The 16,483-nt window shown below is 40.8% G+C and overlaps 2 protein-coding genes across 2 annotated transcripts; both read left to right on the forward strand.

Annotated features, from left to right (window-relative positions):
• Positions 1-4,991: 4,991 nt before the first annotated feature.
• LOC124666602 (40S ribosomal protein S15a-1) lies at positions 4,992-7,229 on the forward strand. The gene is made up of 4 exons (XM_047203941.1): positions 4,992-5,066; positions 6,195-6,333; positions 6,411-6,571; positions 6,914-7,229. Exons 2-4 carry the CDS (start codon positions 6,201-6,203, stop codon positions 7,010-7,012), a joined length of 393 nt encoding a protein of 130 aa, XP_047059897.1. The 5' UTR covers positions 4,992-5,066; positions 6,195-6,200; the 3' UTR covers positions 7,013-7,229.
• Positions 7,230-11,800: 4,571 nt separating this feature from the next.
• On the forward strand, positions 11,801-15,085 carry LOC124660772 (ras-related protein RAB1BV-like). The gene is made up of 8 exons (XM_047198602.1): positions 11,801-12,066; positions 13,343-13,415; positions 13,551-13,651; positions 13,739-13,804; positions 13,898-13,995; positions 14,419-14,481; positions 14,559-14,651; positions 14,728-15,085. The coding sequence occupies exons 1-8, from the start codon at positions 11,994-11,996 to the stop codon at positions 14,800-14,802; spliced, it is 642 nt and encodes a 213-aa protein (XP_047054558.1). The 5' UTR covers positions 11,801-11,993; the 3' UTR covers positions 14,803-15,085.
• The last annotated feature ends 1,398 nt before the right edge of the window (positions 15,086-16,483 follow it).

The raw sequence follows: 16,483 nt of genomic DNA on the forward strand, positions 1-16,483 counted from the left end.
ACCTGTACAAAGGTCCAAGGAGATAGATCGAATTTGATTTCTCGTTTTTGATAAATCTCTACTTGAGGACATCCATACCGGGACAACATAGAAAACAGATAATGGACTCCTCTTTAATGCTTAAGCTTTCAACAACAGATAATATACTCATAAGAGATTGAGGATTAGTGTCCAAACTGAAACTTCCACCATGATACATGGCTTTGGTTGGCGGCCCAATGTTCTTCTCTAACAATATGCATACTCAAACCATTTAATCGTGATAAATCACCCTTACTTCAGACAAGACGAACATGCATAGCAACTCACATGATATTCAACAAAGGTGTAACAGTTGATGGCGTCCCCAGAAACATGGTTACCGCTCAACAAGCAACTTATAAGAAATAAGATACATAAGCAACACATTCATCACCACAATAGTTTTTTAGGCTACTTTCCCATGAGCTATGTATTGCAAAGACAAGGAATGAAATTTTAAAGGTAGCACGCAAGCAATTTACTTTGGAATGGCAGAGAAATACCACATAGTAGGTAGATATGGTGGACACAAATGGCATGAGTTTTGGCTCAAGGTTTTGGATGCACGAGAAGCATTCCCTCTCAGTACAAGGCTTTGGCTAGCAAGGTTGTTTGAAGCAAACACAAGTATGAACCAGTACAACAAAACTTACATAAGAACATATTGCAAGCATTATAAGACTCTACACTACCTCCTTGTTGCTCAAACACTTTTATCAGAAAATATCTAGACTTTTAGAGAGACCAATCATGCAAACCAAATTTCAACAAGCTCTATGGTAGTTCTTCATTAATAGGTTTAAACTACATGATGCAAGAGTTTAAACATGATCTAATTGAGAGCTCAAAACAATTGCCAAGTATCAAATTATTCAAGACCATATACCAATTACCACATGAAGCATTTTCTGTTTCCAACCAAATAGCAATGAACGAAGCGGTTTTCAACCTTCGCCATGAACATCAAAAGTAAAGCTAAGAACACCAGTGTTCATATGAAACAGCGGAGCGTGTCTTTCTCCCACACAAGGAATACTAGGATCCGAATTTATTCAAACAAAAACAAAAATAAAAACATACAAACGCTCCAAGTAAAGCACATAAGATGTGACAGAATAAAAATATAGTTTCACTAGAAGTGACCTGATAAGTTGTCGATGAAGAAAGGGATGCCTTGGGCATCCCCAAGCTTAGATGCTTGAGTCTTCTTGAAATATGCAGGGATGAACCACGGGGCATCCCCAAGCTTAGACTTTTCACTCTTCTTGATCATATTATATCATCCTCCTCTCTTGACCCTTGAAAACTTCCTGCACACCAAACTCAAAACAAACTCATTAGAGGGTTAGTGCATAATCAAAAATCCACATGTTCAGAGAGGACACAATCATTCTTAACACTTCTAGACATTACTCAAAGCTACTGAAAGTTAATGGAACAAAGAAATCCATTCAACACAGTAAAAGAGGCAATGTGAAATAAAAGGCAGAATCTGTCAAAACAGAACAGTCCGTAAAGATGAATTTTTTAGAGGCACTTAACATGCTCAGATGAAGAAGATCAAATTGAATGAAAGTTGCGTACATATCTGAGGAACATGCATGAATTTTGGCAGAATTTTTAGAGTCTCCTACAGAGAGATCTACTCAAATTCGTGACAGCTAAAAATCTGTTACTGCGCAGAAATCCAAATCTAGTATCAACTTTACTATCAAAGACTTTACTTGGTACAACAATGCAATAAAATAAAGATAAGGAGAGGTTGCTACAGTAGTAACAACTTCCAAGACACAACAAAACAGTAGCAAAATAAAACATGGGTTATCTCCCAAGAAGTGCTTTGTTTATAGCCATTAAGATGGGCTCAGTAATTTTAATGATGCTCGCGCAAGAAATAAGAGTTGAAGCAAAAGAGAGCATCAAAAGAAAATAAGAAACACTTTTAAGTCTAACCCACTTCCTATGAAAAGGAATCTTGTAAATAAAGAAGTCATGTAAGCATAATGCAATAAGCATAGAACGGCAACACAAGCGCAACTTCAAGATTTTCAACATAAAGAGGGGAAACTTAATATTATTAAGATGCATATAACCATGTTTCCCTCTCTCATAATAACTTTCAGTAGCATCATGAACAAACTCAACAATATAACTATCACATAAAACATTCTTATTCACATGCATAAAAGTATCATTACTCTCCACATAAGCATAGTCATTATTATTAATTGTAGTGGGAGCAAATTCAATAAAATAGCTATCATTATTATTCTCATCACCATAATCATCATATATAGGAGGCATATTGTAATCATAATTAATTTTCTCCTCAATAGTAGGTGGACTGAAAATATGATAGTTATCATTGTAATCATCATATATAGGAGGTAAAGTATCATCAAAGTAAATTTTCTCCTCCATGCTTGGGGGACTAAAAATATCACAACCAGCTTCCCCAAGCTTAAATTCTTCCATAGCATTAGCAATAATAGTGTTCAAAGAGCTCATGCTAATAACATTGCTACAACTATTTTGCAAACAAAGTTCCATGGTTTTTTTAATTCTCTCTTCAAACACATCATGTCCTAATTCAATATAAAGTTCATAAAGATCTCTAATTTTGTTGTTGTTTTCCATTAAGACTAACTAGTGAAAATAAAAACAAGAAACAAAAAGATATAATTGCAGGATCTAAAGGAAATACCTTCGAGCACTCACACACCAAGCAACGGTGCTAGGAAATAGCTTAGTAGTCGGAGGATGTGAATACCTTTTACCTTACCTCCCCGGCAACAGCGCCAGAAATTAGCTTGATGTCTACGCACGCTTCTATTCCTGTAGACAGTGTTGGGCCTCCAAAAGCAGAGGTTTGTAGAACAGCAGCAAGTTTCCCTTAAGTGAATCACCCAAGGTTTGTCGAACTCAGGGAGGTAGAGGACAAAGATATCCCTCTCAAGAAACCCTGCAATCACGATACAAGAAGTCACACCGTGGAGAGTGAATCGGGAGTTCATATTAAAGTAACCTCTAGAGTGCATAATAGACCGTTGCAATTTAGACCGAGTACTAACATAGCATACACACTGTCACCAATAGTTATGAAAGGGGGAATTGATCGCATCAATACTATCATAGTAATAGTTAACTTCATAATCTACAAGAGATTACAATCATAACCTATGTCAAGTACTACATGATGCACACACTGTCAACTTTACATCATGGAGGAGGAATAGACTACTTTAATAACATCACTAGAGTAGCACATAGATTAATAGTGATACAAAGCTCATGATCACATAAAGATCACACCATGGGAGAGAGAGATGAACCACATAGCTACCGGTAGAGCCCTTAGCCTCGGGGGGAGAACTACTCCCTCCTCATCATGGGAGACAGCAACAGCGATGAAGATGGCGGTGGTGTCGATGGAGATGATTCCGGGGGCAATTCCCCATCCCGGCGGCGTGCCGGAACAGAGACTTCTGTCCCCAGAAACTTGTCTTCGCGATGGCGGCAGCTACAGAACTCTTCGTGGAATATGACTGGATGTTTTAGGGTTTTCGCGACGGAGAGAATATATAGGCGAAGGGGCGATGTCGGTGGAGTTCCGAGGGGCCCACACCACATGGCGGCGCGGCCAGGGGTGGGGCCGGGCCCACCTAGGGTGTGGCCGCCTCGTGGCTCCTCTTCGTCTCCTCTTCGGTGTTCTGGAAGCCTCCGTGGAAAATAAGACCGTGGGCTTTTGTTTCGTCCAATTCCGAGAATATTTTCTGTCTAGGATTTCTGAAACCAAAAACAGCAGAAAACAGGAACTGGCGCTTCGGCATCTTGTTAATAGGTTAGTACCGGAAAATGCATCAAAATGATATAAAGTATGAATAAAACATGTAGGTATTGTCATAAAACTAGCATGGAACATAAGAAATTATAGATACGTTTGAGACGTATCAGTTGGCTATCAATTTCGAAGCAATGCATAAAATGATCAGTCGGAATTGAAACAAAAGTGTAGGATTCTTGACCTTTGGTATGAGCACTAGAATTGTATTATTGGTGTTTTCACTTGACTCATTATTACCTCGTACTATACTTAAGACAACTTTTGTGATGTCTTCACCACAAATATGGCCAATGTCTTATTCGCAAAAAAAAAAAATATGGCCAATGTCTCTCGCAGAAGTGAGCCAGGGAATCGTACTATACTTAATACAAGTTTAAGTCCCCATCTCCCCAAGTTTCTCCCAAGCAACCTGAGATTTTCCCAGTCGGAGTGCGAATATTCCGCAACTAGTTGCGTTCGCACCCCATTATCAAAATGTCACATTTTCGTGTTTTCAAAAAATGTGAAATAAAATTGTGGACATGGGTTATGTTATATCTTGTGCACATATAAAATTTCGTTACAAAATATGACCATATGTGACCTGTGGTAAAATGAAAAGACAAAAAGTGAATAGTATTTCATAAATATTCACATATCATTTGTCTTTTTTGTGCAGGCCATACATTTTTGAATGGTTTGATGAAACTTTATGGATGCATAACACACAACATAATATATTTCCAAGATTTTTTTCATATTTCTTAAAAACTAAAAAGTGTAACATCCTACAATAAAATACAGATACAACTAGTTACAAATGAGAGTTCCTGTCCAGCCGGCAAGCACCATAGGCTAATCAGTAGTGACGATGCAAATGGGCTGGATCAGATCGACACAAGGTGAACGATGAGAAACCAAAAGGGCCGGCGCGTTAGAAGTACGTACCAACATGGGCTCTCCACTTCGGCCTCTAACGAGGCCGTCTTCGTATGGCCCATACTTGAACACCAGAACAGACGTCATTCTAGGGCAAACTATCCTGAAGCAAACGACCGCCGTCCGATCCAGATCCGACTGCAGGGACGCTATCCATCCACCCATATAACATCCCACGCCCTCCCGAAGAACCCCCTCTGCGCCGTCGCCTTCCTCCTCGCGTCTCTCGCTCCCAAGCAGCAGCCGCCGCCGCCACGGCCAGAGCTCGACTCGCTCCCTACAGGTACAGTCACAGGAGAAAACCTGAGCCCTGATCCCTCCCTTTCTGTTTCTTCCTTCGGTCTGCGCGTAGCTATCAAGGATGTGTAGTATTACGACGGCGAATCTTGATCTGTCGGCGGCAAACTGCCAGGGTTTAGGCTCACCCAGTGCACTCGCCATCTTGTGGGCAGACGTGTTAGGTTTAGGAACCCAGTGCGCTCACCATCTTATGAGTAGACGTGTTAGGTTTGATCTGGAAGCGAGGTAGGGTAGTTTGTGTTGGAGCGAAGTAATTGGCTGGAAATCCTTGGTAATCATAGATTGCTTTGGTGTTAGCTGTCTGTCTCCTGTTCATGTGATTGGATATTTATTACAGTTTCTTGTGTTAGCATGGATAGTTTCTGAAGATCATGTTCAGTGGTTTTGGGTTTTAACCTGCCTGCGAATGGAGCCGATGAAATACGATAAATAAAATAAACTTGTACATGATTTCTCTTCATACCGTAGTTCAGATTAATCTAGGAAATGCGTTTTAGAAAAGAACTATAAAATGTTTTTTTGGTTCTTACAAGTATCTTACTTAAGTCGGGTTAAATCTGCATCTAGCTCTTCATCTAACTTATGAGCTGCTGTTACTAACCTGCTAGTCTCTTCGTTGTTGTGCTTAAAAATAATAACTTCGTTTCTTTATCAGTGTACATTCTTAAACCATCTTGTATCCACCTAGGCTGGATGTGTTGCTCCGTTTTGGAACTTAATTACCTTTTTTTCTCAGTTAGCTAGTTATCAATCATCATAACTACATTATGTATTGTGGCACTTGTATTGACTTATCTGGAAATGTCGATTGGAACAGCTGAGCAGAATCAAATGTTAGTTATTGGCTTATAAATTTTGTTGCACATGCATAAAGGTGTTTTTTAATCTCCAAGCATGCTAGCAGTGTATGGCTTGTTTTCTGAAAATGGATGGACATGTTCTACATTTTGACATTTCTGTGCCAAGTTGACCTTCCTAGATTGGAATATTGACTTGTTCAAATGTCAAAATTATTATGTTTGTACCTGCATATAAGGCAGCCTGTTTTTTCAGTTATGGTTTCTGAAAGACTACCTCTGTACCCTTTGTGGTACTGTTTGTTATTCTTCAGGTAAGGATGGTGAGAATCAGCGTGCTGAATGATGCTCTCAAGTCCATGTACAATGCTGAGAAGCGTGGCAAGAGGCAGGTCATGATCAGGCCTTCTTCTAAGGTCATCATCAAGTTCCTTATCGTCATGCAGAAGCATGGTTAGTTTTGACTTGCATAATCTAGTTTGTTACTACTCCTCGAGAATCTCTACCTGACTTGGTTTCCTTTTATGCAGGATACATCGGTGAGTTTGAGTACGTTGATGATCACAGGTCTGGCAAAATCGTGGTCGAATTGAATGGCAGGCTGAACAAGTGTGGTGTCATCAGTCCTCGCTTTGATGTTGGTGTCAAGGAGATTGAGGGATGGACTGCCAGGCTTCTTCCATCTCGGCAGGTCAGTTGCCTGATTGATCTTAGTGCTGGTTACATTTTCTATGGAACCTGCTGTGGCAAACTTTATAGTGCTATGTGTTTGACATTTGGGCCTTTGGTGATAATTAACTTGATCTACATTCTCTAACCTGGTTACATTATCTATGCAACCTGCTATGGTGAACTGTATAGTGCTATGTGTTTGACATTTGGGCCTTTGGTGATAATTTACTTGATCTACATTCTCTAACCTGGTTACATTTTCTATGGAACCTTCTGTGGCAAACTGTATAGTGCTATGTGTTTGACATTTGGGCCTATGGTGATAATTAACTTGATCTACATTCTCTTTTGTTATTTGCAGTTTGGTTACATTGTGCTGACAACTTCTGCTGGGATCATGGACCATGAGGAAGCAAGGCGCAAGAATGTTGGTGGCAAAGTCCTTGGCTTTTTCTACTGAAGTGGAAGTTCAGAAAGTACTTCAGATATGTTAGTAGGATATTTTCCAGAGAACTCCTAAGTTGTCTTTTTTGTCTGACTAGCTGCCGCGGCTTGTTAAGTTATTCTGGAATCTGTAATGCACTTCTGGATTGGGTGCCTTTGTTTGAAACTATGAGCTGTGCCTGTCGTTAATTCTGAAATCTATATCCTATCTTGATGTTATTCCATTGAGATCAGAGGCATGTCTCATTCCTTTGCACCACTGCCGTTTTGAATATGCTGTGATATCAGTCCTTTGACTCTTGTTTTTTTTTTTCCTTTTTAGGACAATCTAAAAGGTTTGAGTTTTATTTTCAACGAAATGATTTCGTATCTTAAACTGACACAAAGTAGTTATGTGCCCACGTTTGGCAATCCTGATTCAGTGAAGTCATTTCCCCCCTCCACCGCTCTTGGTTAGCTACAGTCCCTGCTCTCTCCCTTATCCAAACTGGGCCGCTCCTTCCTCCTCTCAGCTGGATTAGCTGGCAGGAGATGGAGAGGAGAAGGCGCTGGAGTATCTTAGGTGTAGGAGTAGGTTTTTGGCTTCTTGCCTGGTTTTTGGAGTTTGGCATCTGGATCTCCGGCCAGGATGTGGTGTCTCTGGTGGTGGCTTGGCGGCGGCGAGCTCCAATGGTGGGAGCTCCAGAATCTCCTTCAATAAAGGGTCCAGTAGATATCTCCTTCAATAAAGGGCCCAGTAGATGCTTTCTTCTTTGCAGGTGTGCGGTGACTGCTCTGCTCCTCCTGGCTGGGGGGGGGGGGGGGGGGGGAGAAGCACGGAGGTGCTCAAGATCTCGGATAGGTTTGTTCCCTGGCCGGTCATGGTGGTGAGGGGGAAACTGCCTTGCCTTCCCCTGCAAAGTTTGGAGCTAGTAGGGCTATCTCTATCAGGCGGCGCTAGGTCTATATTTGGTGGTTCTTCGTCAAGCGCAACTACGCAGCCGGCACCATGGCCGCTGCGATCTACAGCAGGCAAGGAGGCTGTTTCTCAACCTCTGTGATGGAGGCTTCTCTCTGTCCCTGTTGGAGCTCGACGCCTCCTCGCTGAAGTGATTCGTTCCCGGCGGCTTGGAGGTAGCAAGGAGGGGTGGGTTTTCGTCGGAAGGAAGAGTTCGAGCGGCTTCTCTCCATTCCTTGGCGGCGACGCTTCGAGGATGCCGGCGAGCGGTGGTGGTGAAGCTCTAGGACCTGATTGCTTTTTCAACTTTTGTTCTGGTGTGTGTTTTGTAAATTTGCAGGTCTTATCCTCAAATACTAGGTTCTTTAGGCGAGTGTTGTAAAGGACCTGTCTGCAATTTGTACCCGTCACGTGTCACTTTAATGGAATACCACCTTCTATTTAAAAAAAAAAATTCAATGAAGTCATGTGCTTATATTTGGCAATCCTGACAGTCGTATTTGCAAGCCCCTTCATAGTCCATGAAAGTGCTTGATGCACCGAGGCATCAAAATTCTACCATAGCTGTATGTTTGCTTTCTTTACTTGCTGTCTCTACTGCCTGTACCCCTGCGTTCCCCTCATACCTACCCTTCTAAAAACCATCGGGCCAGCGATGTTGGCCTGCATTCCACGCTCTTTCCCACCGCCTTCTCCTAAAAACCACCAAGCCAGCGATGTTGGCCTGCATTCCACGCGCACATAGCCACAACCAAAATTTTGTAGCTCAGCTCATTGGAATATTTTCAATATATGTTAAGTCTTAATTGTTAAGGTTCTTATTTCTGTTAATTGATGATGGTCTCTACTCCCAGTAAACTTTTGTGTAAATCTTTGACTAGTAATTTAGGCAACACAATTTTAATTGTATGTCAAAAAATATATACCATTGGTTTCACATTTTAAAGACGCTCCCAATCATATAATTTTGGCGACATATAACTACTATTTTGTAGGCTAATTTACCAGTCAAAGTTTTACATCAAATAGGTAGTACCCAATAAACCGGTATGTAGGTTAGTAGGTAGTACCGTTTACCAATTAGCTGAGTTAACGTGTACTGCCTCCTTTCGAAAATAATACTGTATTTCTGTTAATTGATGGTCTCTACTGTTTACCAATTAGCTGAGTTAATGCGTACTCCCTCCTTTCGAAAATAATAGAAATTCTAGTTTTGTCTGAAGTCCAAATATTTTAAGTTTGATCAACTAAAAAACACCAATTTAATTATTTTAGATTTATCAACCAAATACTTCTGTACTATATAAATTTGTTGTTGTAGATATTAACATGTTTTTATATAAAAAATTGGTCAAACTTTGAGAACTTTGAGCTAGGACAAAAACTTCAATTGTTTTGTAACAAAGTGGCTACTCTACTCCAAGAGATAGGAGAGCACTCAGCATCTGGTCCTCTTTACAATACAACTTTCCAGTTCCAGAGATCAGCATGAAAAAATTGACATCTCACATATATATACCAGCTCGCCGCAAGCAGGTACAAAGTAGCCTCCATAAGGAGAGCACTAGTCTTAATTGTAGAAATGCAAGCTGGGGAATTTCTACTAGAGAGGACCCGGGGGATGCAAGCACAGTTTACACACTCCATTACAATCTCCCTGTGGATGAAGAACCAATACACTGCCAAAGATGTATAGTTGCCCTACACGGCCTAACACCTGCCTAGATACCTCCACCGCGCACCGCCGCCCGTCATCGCCGCTGGTGAAGCTGAGAAGTAAAGAGACAGCATGAGCTACATGCTGCCAGCAGCATCAGGCCATTGTTGGGGGTAATATACTTAGGAAGAACCCAGGTGAAGGAGTCCTCCATTGGAGATGCTGGGCTAGGCTCCATTTATAGAGCGAATACACGAGGTTTCTTTCAGCGAGTGGAGGCTTAGGTGGCCTTGTGACCTAAGTGAGGCATCTCCCTTGGCATATTCTTCAGCATATGGGAACTTCTCCTTTTCCTGCCCCATGCTTTGATCCGCTTTGGAGTATTCAAAGTATATTCTATGCTTTTTCTCGGGTGACTTTTGGGCCCTTTCCGGTTATGAAATGATTTAAACGATTTGGGAACGGTCTCTGTATGTGTTGGAGTGGCATGACGAAGCGTTGGCTGGAAAGTTGTTGTTTTTTGGTGTGTTGTCTGTCACCTAGATCAAATCTGTGGCGCCACACACTTTACCTCGTAACAGTGAGTTTTTGATTTGTAATCTTTCTTTCTCTATTGCTCCGGAGTATATTCAGAGTGTACAGTACATTGTAGTGATATTATCTGATCAATGAAGTGCCAACATTCTCCCAAGAAAAAACAGCTGACAGCGCTTGCATTTTTCTAGTACCTATACTCGGTGATGTTTTTTAGGAACAAACCTCGAGGAACACCGGATAAGCAAATCATGTTAAATCACTAACAAAAATAATAATATGTATTGTGTCCGCTATTGGCTTACTCGCCATGCCAGCTATTCGCAGTTAATATTGACCAACACCCTACAATTATATCATGCTTCTTCCATAATAAAATCATCTCGGGAGCGTCCCTTATTTTCTTATTTGCCATGCCACCCCATCTTGATTATTAGCACGGTAACCATGTACAGGCATTTGACTAGCAATGTTGATTTCTTTGAGAAAACTGCATTCCCATTTTTATATAGAAAGATCACATAGCAATTTCATGCGAGGGGATAATACACGCACCTCATTTCGTTGTCTAAATTTTGTAGGTTTTCTGTCTACTAAGATATATTCCAATGATGGTGACAACAACATTGGTAAGACTAACGGTGCCCCAGCTCGAACCTTGTATCAAAGTCAAGGCCATCGAAGCCGAGGAGTTAGTGTGCTTCGAGGTGTTTGTGTTGTTGAATTTTGTCTATTTTTGTTGCCGATATCGTCGGCCAGAGCGGCTTTGGTGGCGACTACTAGGCCCGTCTTTTGCTCTCCCCTCCACAGTACTTTTGCAGAATGATCAACTATCTTTGCTAGCTTACGTTATACTTTCTACCCGTCTGCGATGAGCAATTGTCGTGACGATTCAACAAGGCCTTGTCCTCTTAAGAGTAGCACGAGTGATCATCAATTGCTCGTTTTGGTCTACACTGGTGAGTTCTTCGATGGCGATGAGAAGGGGTTGTTTTCTTTAAGCTTTGTTGTCCGGTCTATTGTTTGTCTACAATGTTTATTATTTCATATAAATCAAACATGACTTAAGATAACACTAATTATATACAAAAACAAGAGTCAAGCTCAGGAGGGTCTCTTTCCAACACCGTCACTTGGCCATGGTTTTGCTTGATATTAGATATGTGCATTAAGAATCTCATTAATCTATTCATGTGTGTCACTAATTAGATGACAAAGGTTCGCTATAAGATCATATCGAGCAACACCTCAAGTGGGGTAGTTCCGAATTTCCGATTGATTTAGAAGTTGCCAAAATTATCATAGCATAGTTTCACAACAATGATACTGTCATGAAATTACAGAATCTAAACAAATATGCGGCTCAAGAAAAAGAAAAATTAGCGCTGATTATTTGCTAATAATGGGCTGAATTGACAGTCCAATTTAAACCAAGTATACTATTCATGATAAGATTTCCCATTTTTTTCTGAAATTTGATTCAAAATTCCATGGCATGATTGATGACTGTATTTTTATATCATCATTTTTATCAGTATTTTCATGATAAACTACGAAATCCAACAACAACAACAACAAAAAACTAGGAATTTCGGAGTTGCTGCAAGCAAAAAAGCAAGCGTCACAATCATGACCAAAATAGCCCTCTCTGCTCTTCTCTTGGAAAAACAACTCCCGTTTAAGATACGATCCCCTCAGATCCGCGGCCCCCTTCCTCGATTCGATTCCCCGCATCGACCGGTACAAATTCGGCGCTTCTTCCCCGCTCCCGCCCACCAATGTTTCTTTGATCTTCCCGCTTGTGATCATCACCTCACTCTCATCTCCCTCGTCAGCTAGCCGCCGGTAGGACCGGGGCGGGACAGCGCGATGGCTGCGCCGCCGGCTAGGGCCCGCGCCGACTATGACTACCTCATCAAACTCCTCCTCATCGGCGACAGCGGTGAGTTGCCTCCTGCCGCCCTTCTGCTTTCGCTCTTGTGTTTGGTTCGTGCGGCTGCGGCTACGGGTTCGCGTGAGAAGCAATGGTTCAGCAAGATTGAAATTGCTTTGTGATATCTGTCTTGTACGTCAGTCAATCTACTAGTTGTGTGTAGATTGGCTTGCTACGTTCGTTCGCTTAGTAGTAGGCAGCGTTTGGTTTGGTTGCTTGTAAGTTTCAGGTGGATGAACTGGTCGTGTCGGTAGCTGTATCCTGCTTGCCAGCTGTGATTAATTTGCTGCAGCGGATTGGTAAAAGCAATAAGGCATTGCCCTAACCATCACTGGTGCGGCGATGCCAGTGATGCGAGGAAGTCGCCAGTATGCTCCTCCTTAGTTTCTTGCTGAACTGGTGAGGGAGGGATTTCATTAGAACGCTCTGATCAAGCTACAGGGGCGAGCCTTTAGTATCACAGGGGAGGGCTCTGGTTACTAGTGTCAACCTGAGTGGATGTAGCTTAGTTTGTGCTCTTTTCATTTCAGTCATAGACCACGTTTGGTTTCTTGTCGTCAGAACACTGCTGTTACGTATGTTCAGGGTGTTCGCACTTCATAGGATGGTATCCCCATTCGATTACTGTAACCAGTCTTTGGGCATACATGATACCCATTGCCTGATGATGTTTTTCTTCGCATGGTTGAGGGAACCTCTGAGAAGGGGTGCTTTCAGTCTTCTGCAAGTATAGTTGCTTCATGCTTTACCGGATGCAGCATCTGATAGACGCGTCTAGCTGACACTGGACTGTCTAAGCATGTGTACATGCATACACTAGTTTATTTAGTTGGGTGCCCTGCGTCCATGAATATCGAGAAGATCCAGGAGTGTGAATGGAAAAAATATGTCATGTAAAAACTTCGCTCAGCTGTTTTCAGGTTTTACTCCTTTTTGGAGATAGTTGGTTGCACATGCATTATGACAGTGCTAGCATAAAACCCGGAGATCAAATACTCGGGTATAATTTGCTTTAGATATAAAAATGATATTTAATATTGGTGTGATAGGTCGGTTTATGCTCTATTTGAGAAGCTAGTGTATGGTTTCAATATCGCTAGGTAACATATGAGCTTGGCACAATCTGAATTATGAAGTATAATGGTAGATATGCCAGTTCTAATGTCTCCATGCTTCTCTTCGTGACTTTTTGAATCCTGTATTCGTAGGTTGCAACGTATTTTTCACAACATTCTTTTGCCAATACCCTGATAGGAAATCTCCCCTTCATTTTCTTTGCATCTAGGTGTTGGCAAGAGTTGCCTCCTCCTACGGTTCTCTGATGGCTCCTTCACTACTAGTTTTATCACTACAATCGGGTATGCTTTGTGTCCCAAATGATTATTTTACGGATTGCTAGTTTCATAAATCATTTGATGTTCTTGTTTTACTTCATCCTTCTCAAATATTTTTCACTGTATTCCCTGTTCATCTCAAATCATTCATATGTGCAGTATTGACTTCAAGATAAGAACAATTGAACTAGATGGCAAGCGCATTAAGTTGCAAATTTGGGATACAGCCGGTCAAGAGCGATTCAGGACTATCACGACAGGTTTGACGTTTGTTTCAGTTTGTGCTAGACTAGGTCTGTGAAGCTTATATGGAAACCCTTTCTCAAATGAAGTGATTTTTTTATCAGCATACTACCGGGGAGCCATGGGTATCTTGCTTGTTTATGACGTCACAGACGAGTCATCTTTCAACAGTACGGCCCTTGAGTTCATTCGTTGAAAATGGAGATAACTTTACCAAAGTTTCTTTTGTATATTGACAATTGACTTTATTTTTTAACATACAGACATACGGAACTGGATACGCAACATTGAGCAACATGCGTCTGATAATGTGAACAAAATTTTGATAGGCAACAAGGCTGATATGGATGAAAATAAAAGGGTACTGATCTAGGCATCCTCCATCTCCATGTTATTTGCTTTTCTTGGTGTCTACTCCCTCTTGAATACATGCCATTTAGACCTCAACCAATATGCATGTAGAAAAAAAATATTTCTCTCTATTAGGCTGCTTGTTGCTGTTGGAAGTTGTGTGTTACTATGGTGTAGCAAATGACATTGGTAATAGAAAATGTTAGGAGTATGCAAGGTAAAATTCTCTGTATAGTTATCTCAAAATGGTAGAATAACATGCATTCAGGAACTTAATATGACTGTGAGAATGACTTCATGATGACATGCATTCAGGAACAAAATATGACCTAAATATTCTGGAAAGATGGGAGTAATATATAGTAGTCTTCATGCTGTTGCCCATTTGATATTAGTAGCCCAGTGTTCAATCCTTAGGCAATTGTTATTGCAGGCTGTTTCTACTGCAAAGGGACAAGCACTGGCCGACGAATATGGCATCCAGTTCTTTGAAACTGTAAGTTATTGTGCTGAAGGTTTGATACTTTCACTAATAAATTTCTTCAATTTCACTGTGTGCCCTCTATCTCGCAGAGTGCCAAGACAAACCTTAATGTGGAGCAAGTTTTCTTTTCCATTGCCCGAGATATTAAGCAGAGACTTGCTGAGACTGATTCCAAGCCTGAGGTATAATCATACAGAGGATTTTGTTGATGGTTATTTAAAATTTGTTTAGATATGAAAATTATGTTGGTGCTTATAGGACCAGACAATCAAGATTAACAAGACAGAAGGTTCTGACAATCCAGAAGCCTCGAAATCTGCTTGCTGCGGCTAGTGAGGAATACGTGGACTTGACTATCATGAACTATTTTAACTTTATGTGTTTACTGTCTGCTTGTTATTATAGGAATGTTGAGAAGATAACTATGATGTGACTGTTCTTTTACTTTTGTCACCTTAATTTTTTTTTGCAGCAGCTATTACTTTTAATGTAGTTTTTACAATTTCTAGGGGTTAATATTGTATTGCGATCGTGAGAAACATCTACTTTCTGCTATGTAGTCAATTTGTGTAATTGCCTTTTCAGGCTTTCAATCTACTATTCTACATTTGTGACACACTTTACTTTATGACAGAATGCTTTGTGCTATCTTTGTAGTAGCCGAATGATGTGGTAGAGAAGAATACTCTCCGCACGAGCACCTGCCATTTTTTAGCGAATGTTCAATGGCTATAGTTGTTTATGGCAAACAAAGTTAATTTAAACACCCTTTTGTACGAACATGTCAACTGTGAAACGCAAACATTTTCCTGTATTGTTTCCCTCTGATTCTGTTCTGTTTGGTTTGTCATAACTTTTTAGAAAGCGTCTTTGAACTGCTGAAGATATTGATGGGCAGGAATGCTTCCTTTTGAGTTCAATCTTCATTCTGGCTTCATTTCTTGGCAATACAGAAGTTGCATGTTTTCATGTTGCTACAAACAGAACGGTGGACTGCGCCGTGTTTTTTTTTTTTTTACTTGGTTGTCAATCCACTTTCAAATCTTTGTCCTTTGACTTCGTTTCTGAAGATATGCTAGCCATCAGTAGAATCTTGAAATCTGCTTGCTGCGTCTGGTGATGAAAACTGGATGACTATCATGAACTGTTTTAACTCATGTGTTCATTATTTGCTTGTGTTCTCTTACATTCTTTGCAGCAGCAACTATTACTTGTCAGCGCAGCTTTTGCAATTTCTTGGTTTATTGCAAGTTATCATCACGAGAAACATCTACTTTCTAATGTAGTCAAATGTAGGTAATTGCATTTTCATTTTTAAAATGTTTTGGTTGCTACATTTGGGACAATCGGTTAACTCCATGGCAGAACGCAGTGCGATATCCCGGAGGTGAGGTAGGCCGGTAGCCATGCTCAACTTATTTTGCTAAGGTACTTTGTCTAATGAGAAAGCTTTTCCTCGTGAGCACCACCGTTCGATGAATGTTGAGTGAATATAATTAAGATTATTTTTGTGGAATATAGTAAAATTAAATTGAATAGAGCCTGCGTGAACTGTAAAAAACATGGAGCTCGCAAGAAATACAAAAATGTTGGCGACCTTGTACCGTCATACACTCATACTGCGCGAAGTCATGCAATGTTAGCTCTGCATGTGTCTTGTACATGGGGGGGTAAAAAGTTTGTCTTAGGTTGTGAATGAAAAATGCGCCCCACCTGGCCACCTGAATGATGAACGCATGCATGTGTGTGTGCACTTGAATGATCCCATGTACTGTACTCCGCATAGACCTTCTTTTCCTGTATTCTTCCGTATGTTCATGTTTGACGTGGAATGTCAATGAGGACAAGTTTTTATAAAATGTTTTTGAACTGCTGTAGATGTTGATGGAAATGAGTGTTTTCTTTTCAGTTCAGTCCTCATCCCGTTTCATAGCTTGGACTTGGGAATTCCATGTTGTGACGTTGGCAGTGCAAGCAGGTTGGGTTGACTGCGCTGTGTCTTTCTTTACTTGTT

Source organism: Lolium rigidum, chromosome 6 (genome assembly GCF_022539505.1).
Source record: "Lolium rigidum isolate FL_2022 chromosome 6, APGP_CSIRO_Lrig_0.1, whole genome shotgun sequence".
Lineage (NCBI taxonomy): Eukaryota > Viridiplantae > Streptophyta > Magnoliopsida > Poales > Poaceae > Lolium > Lolium rigidum.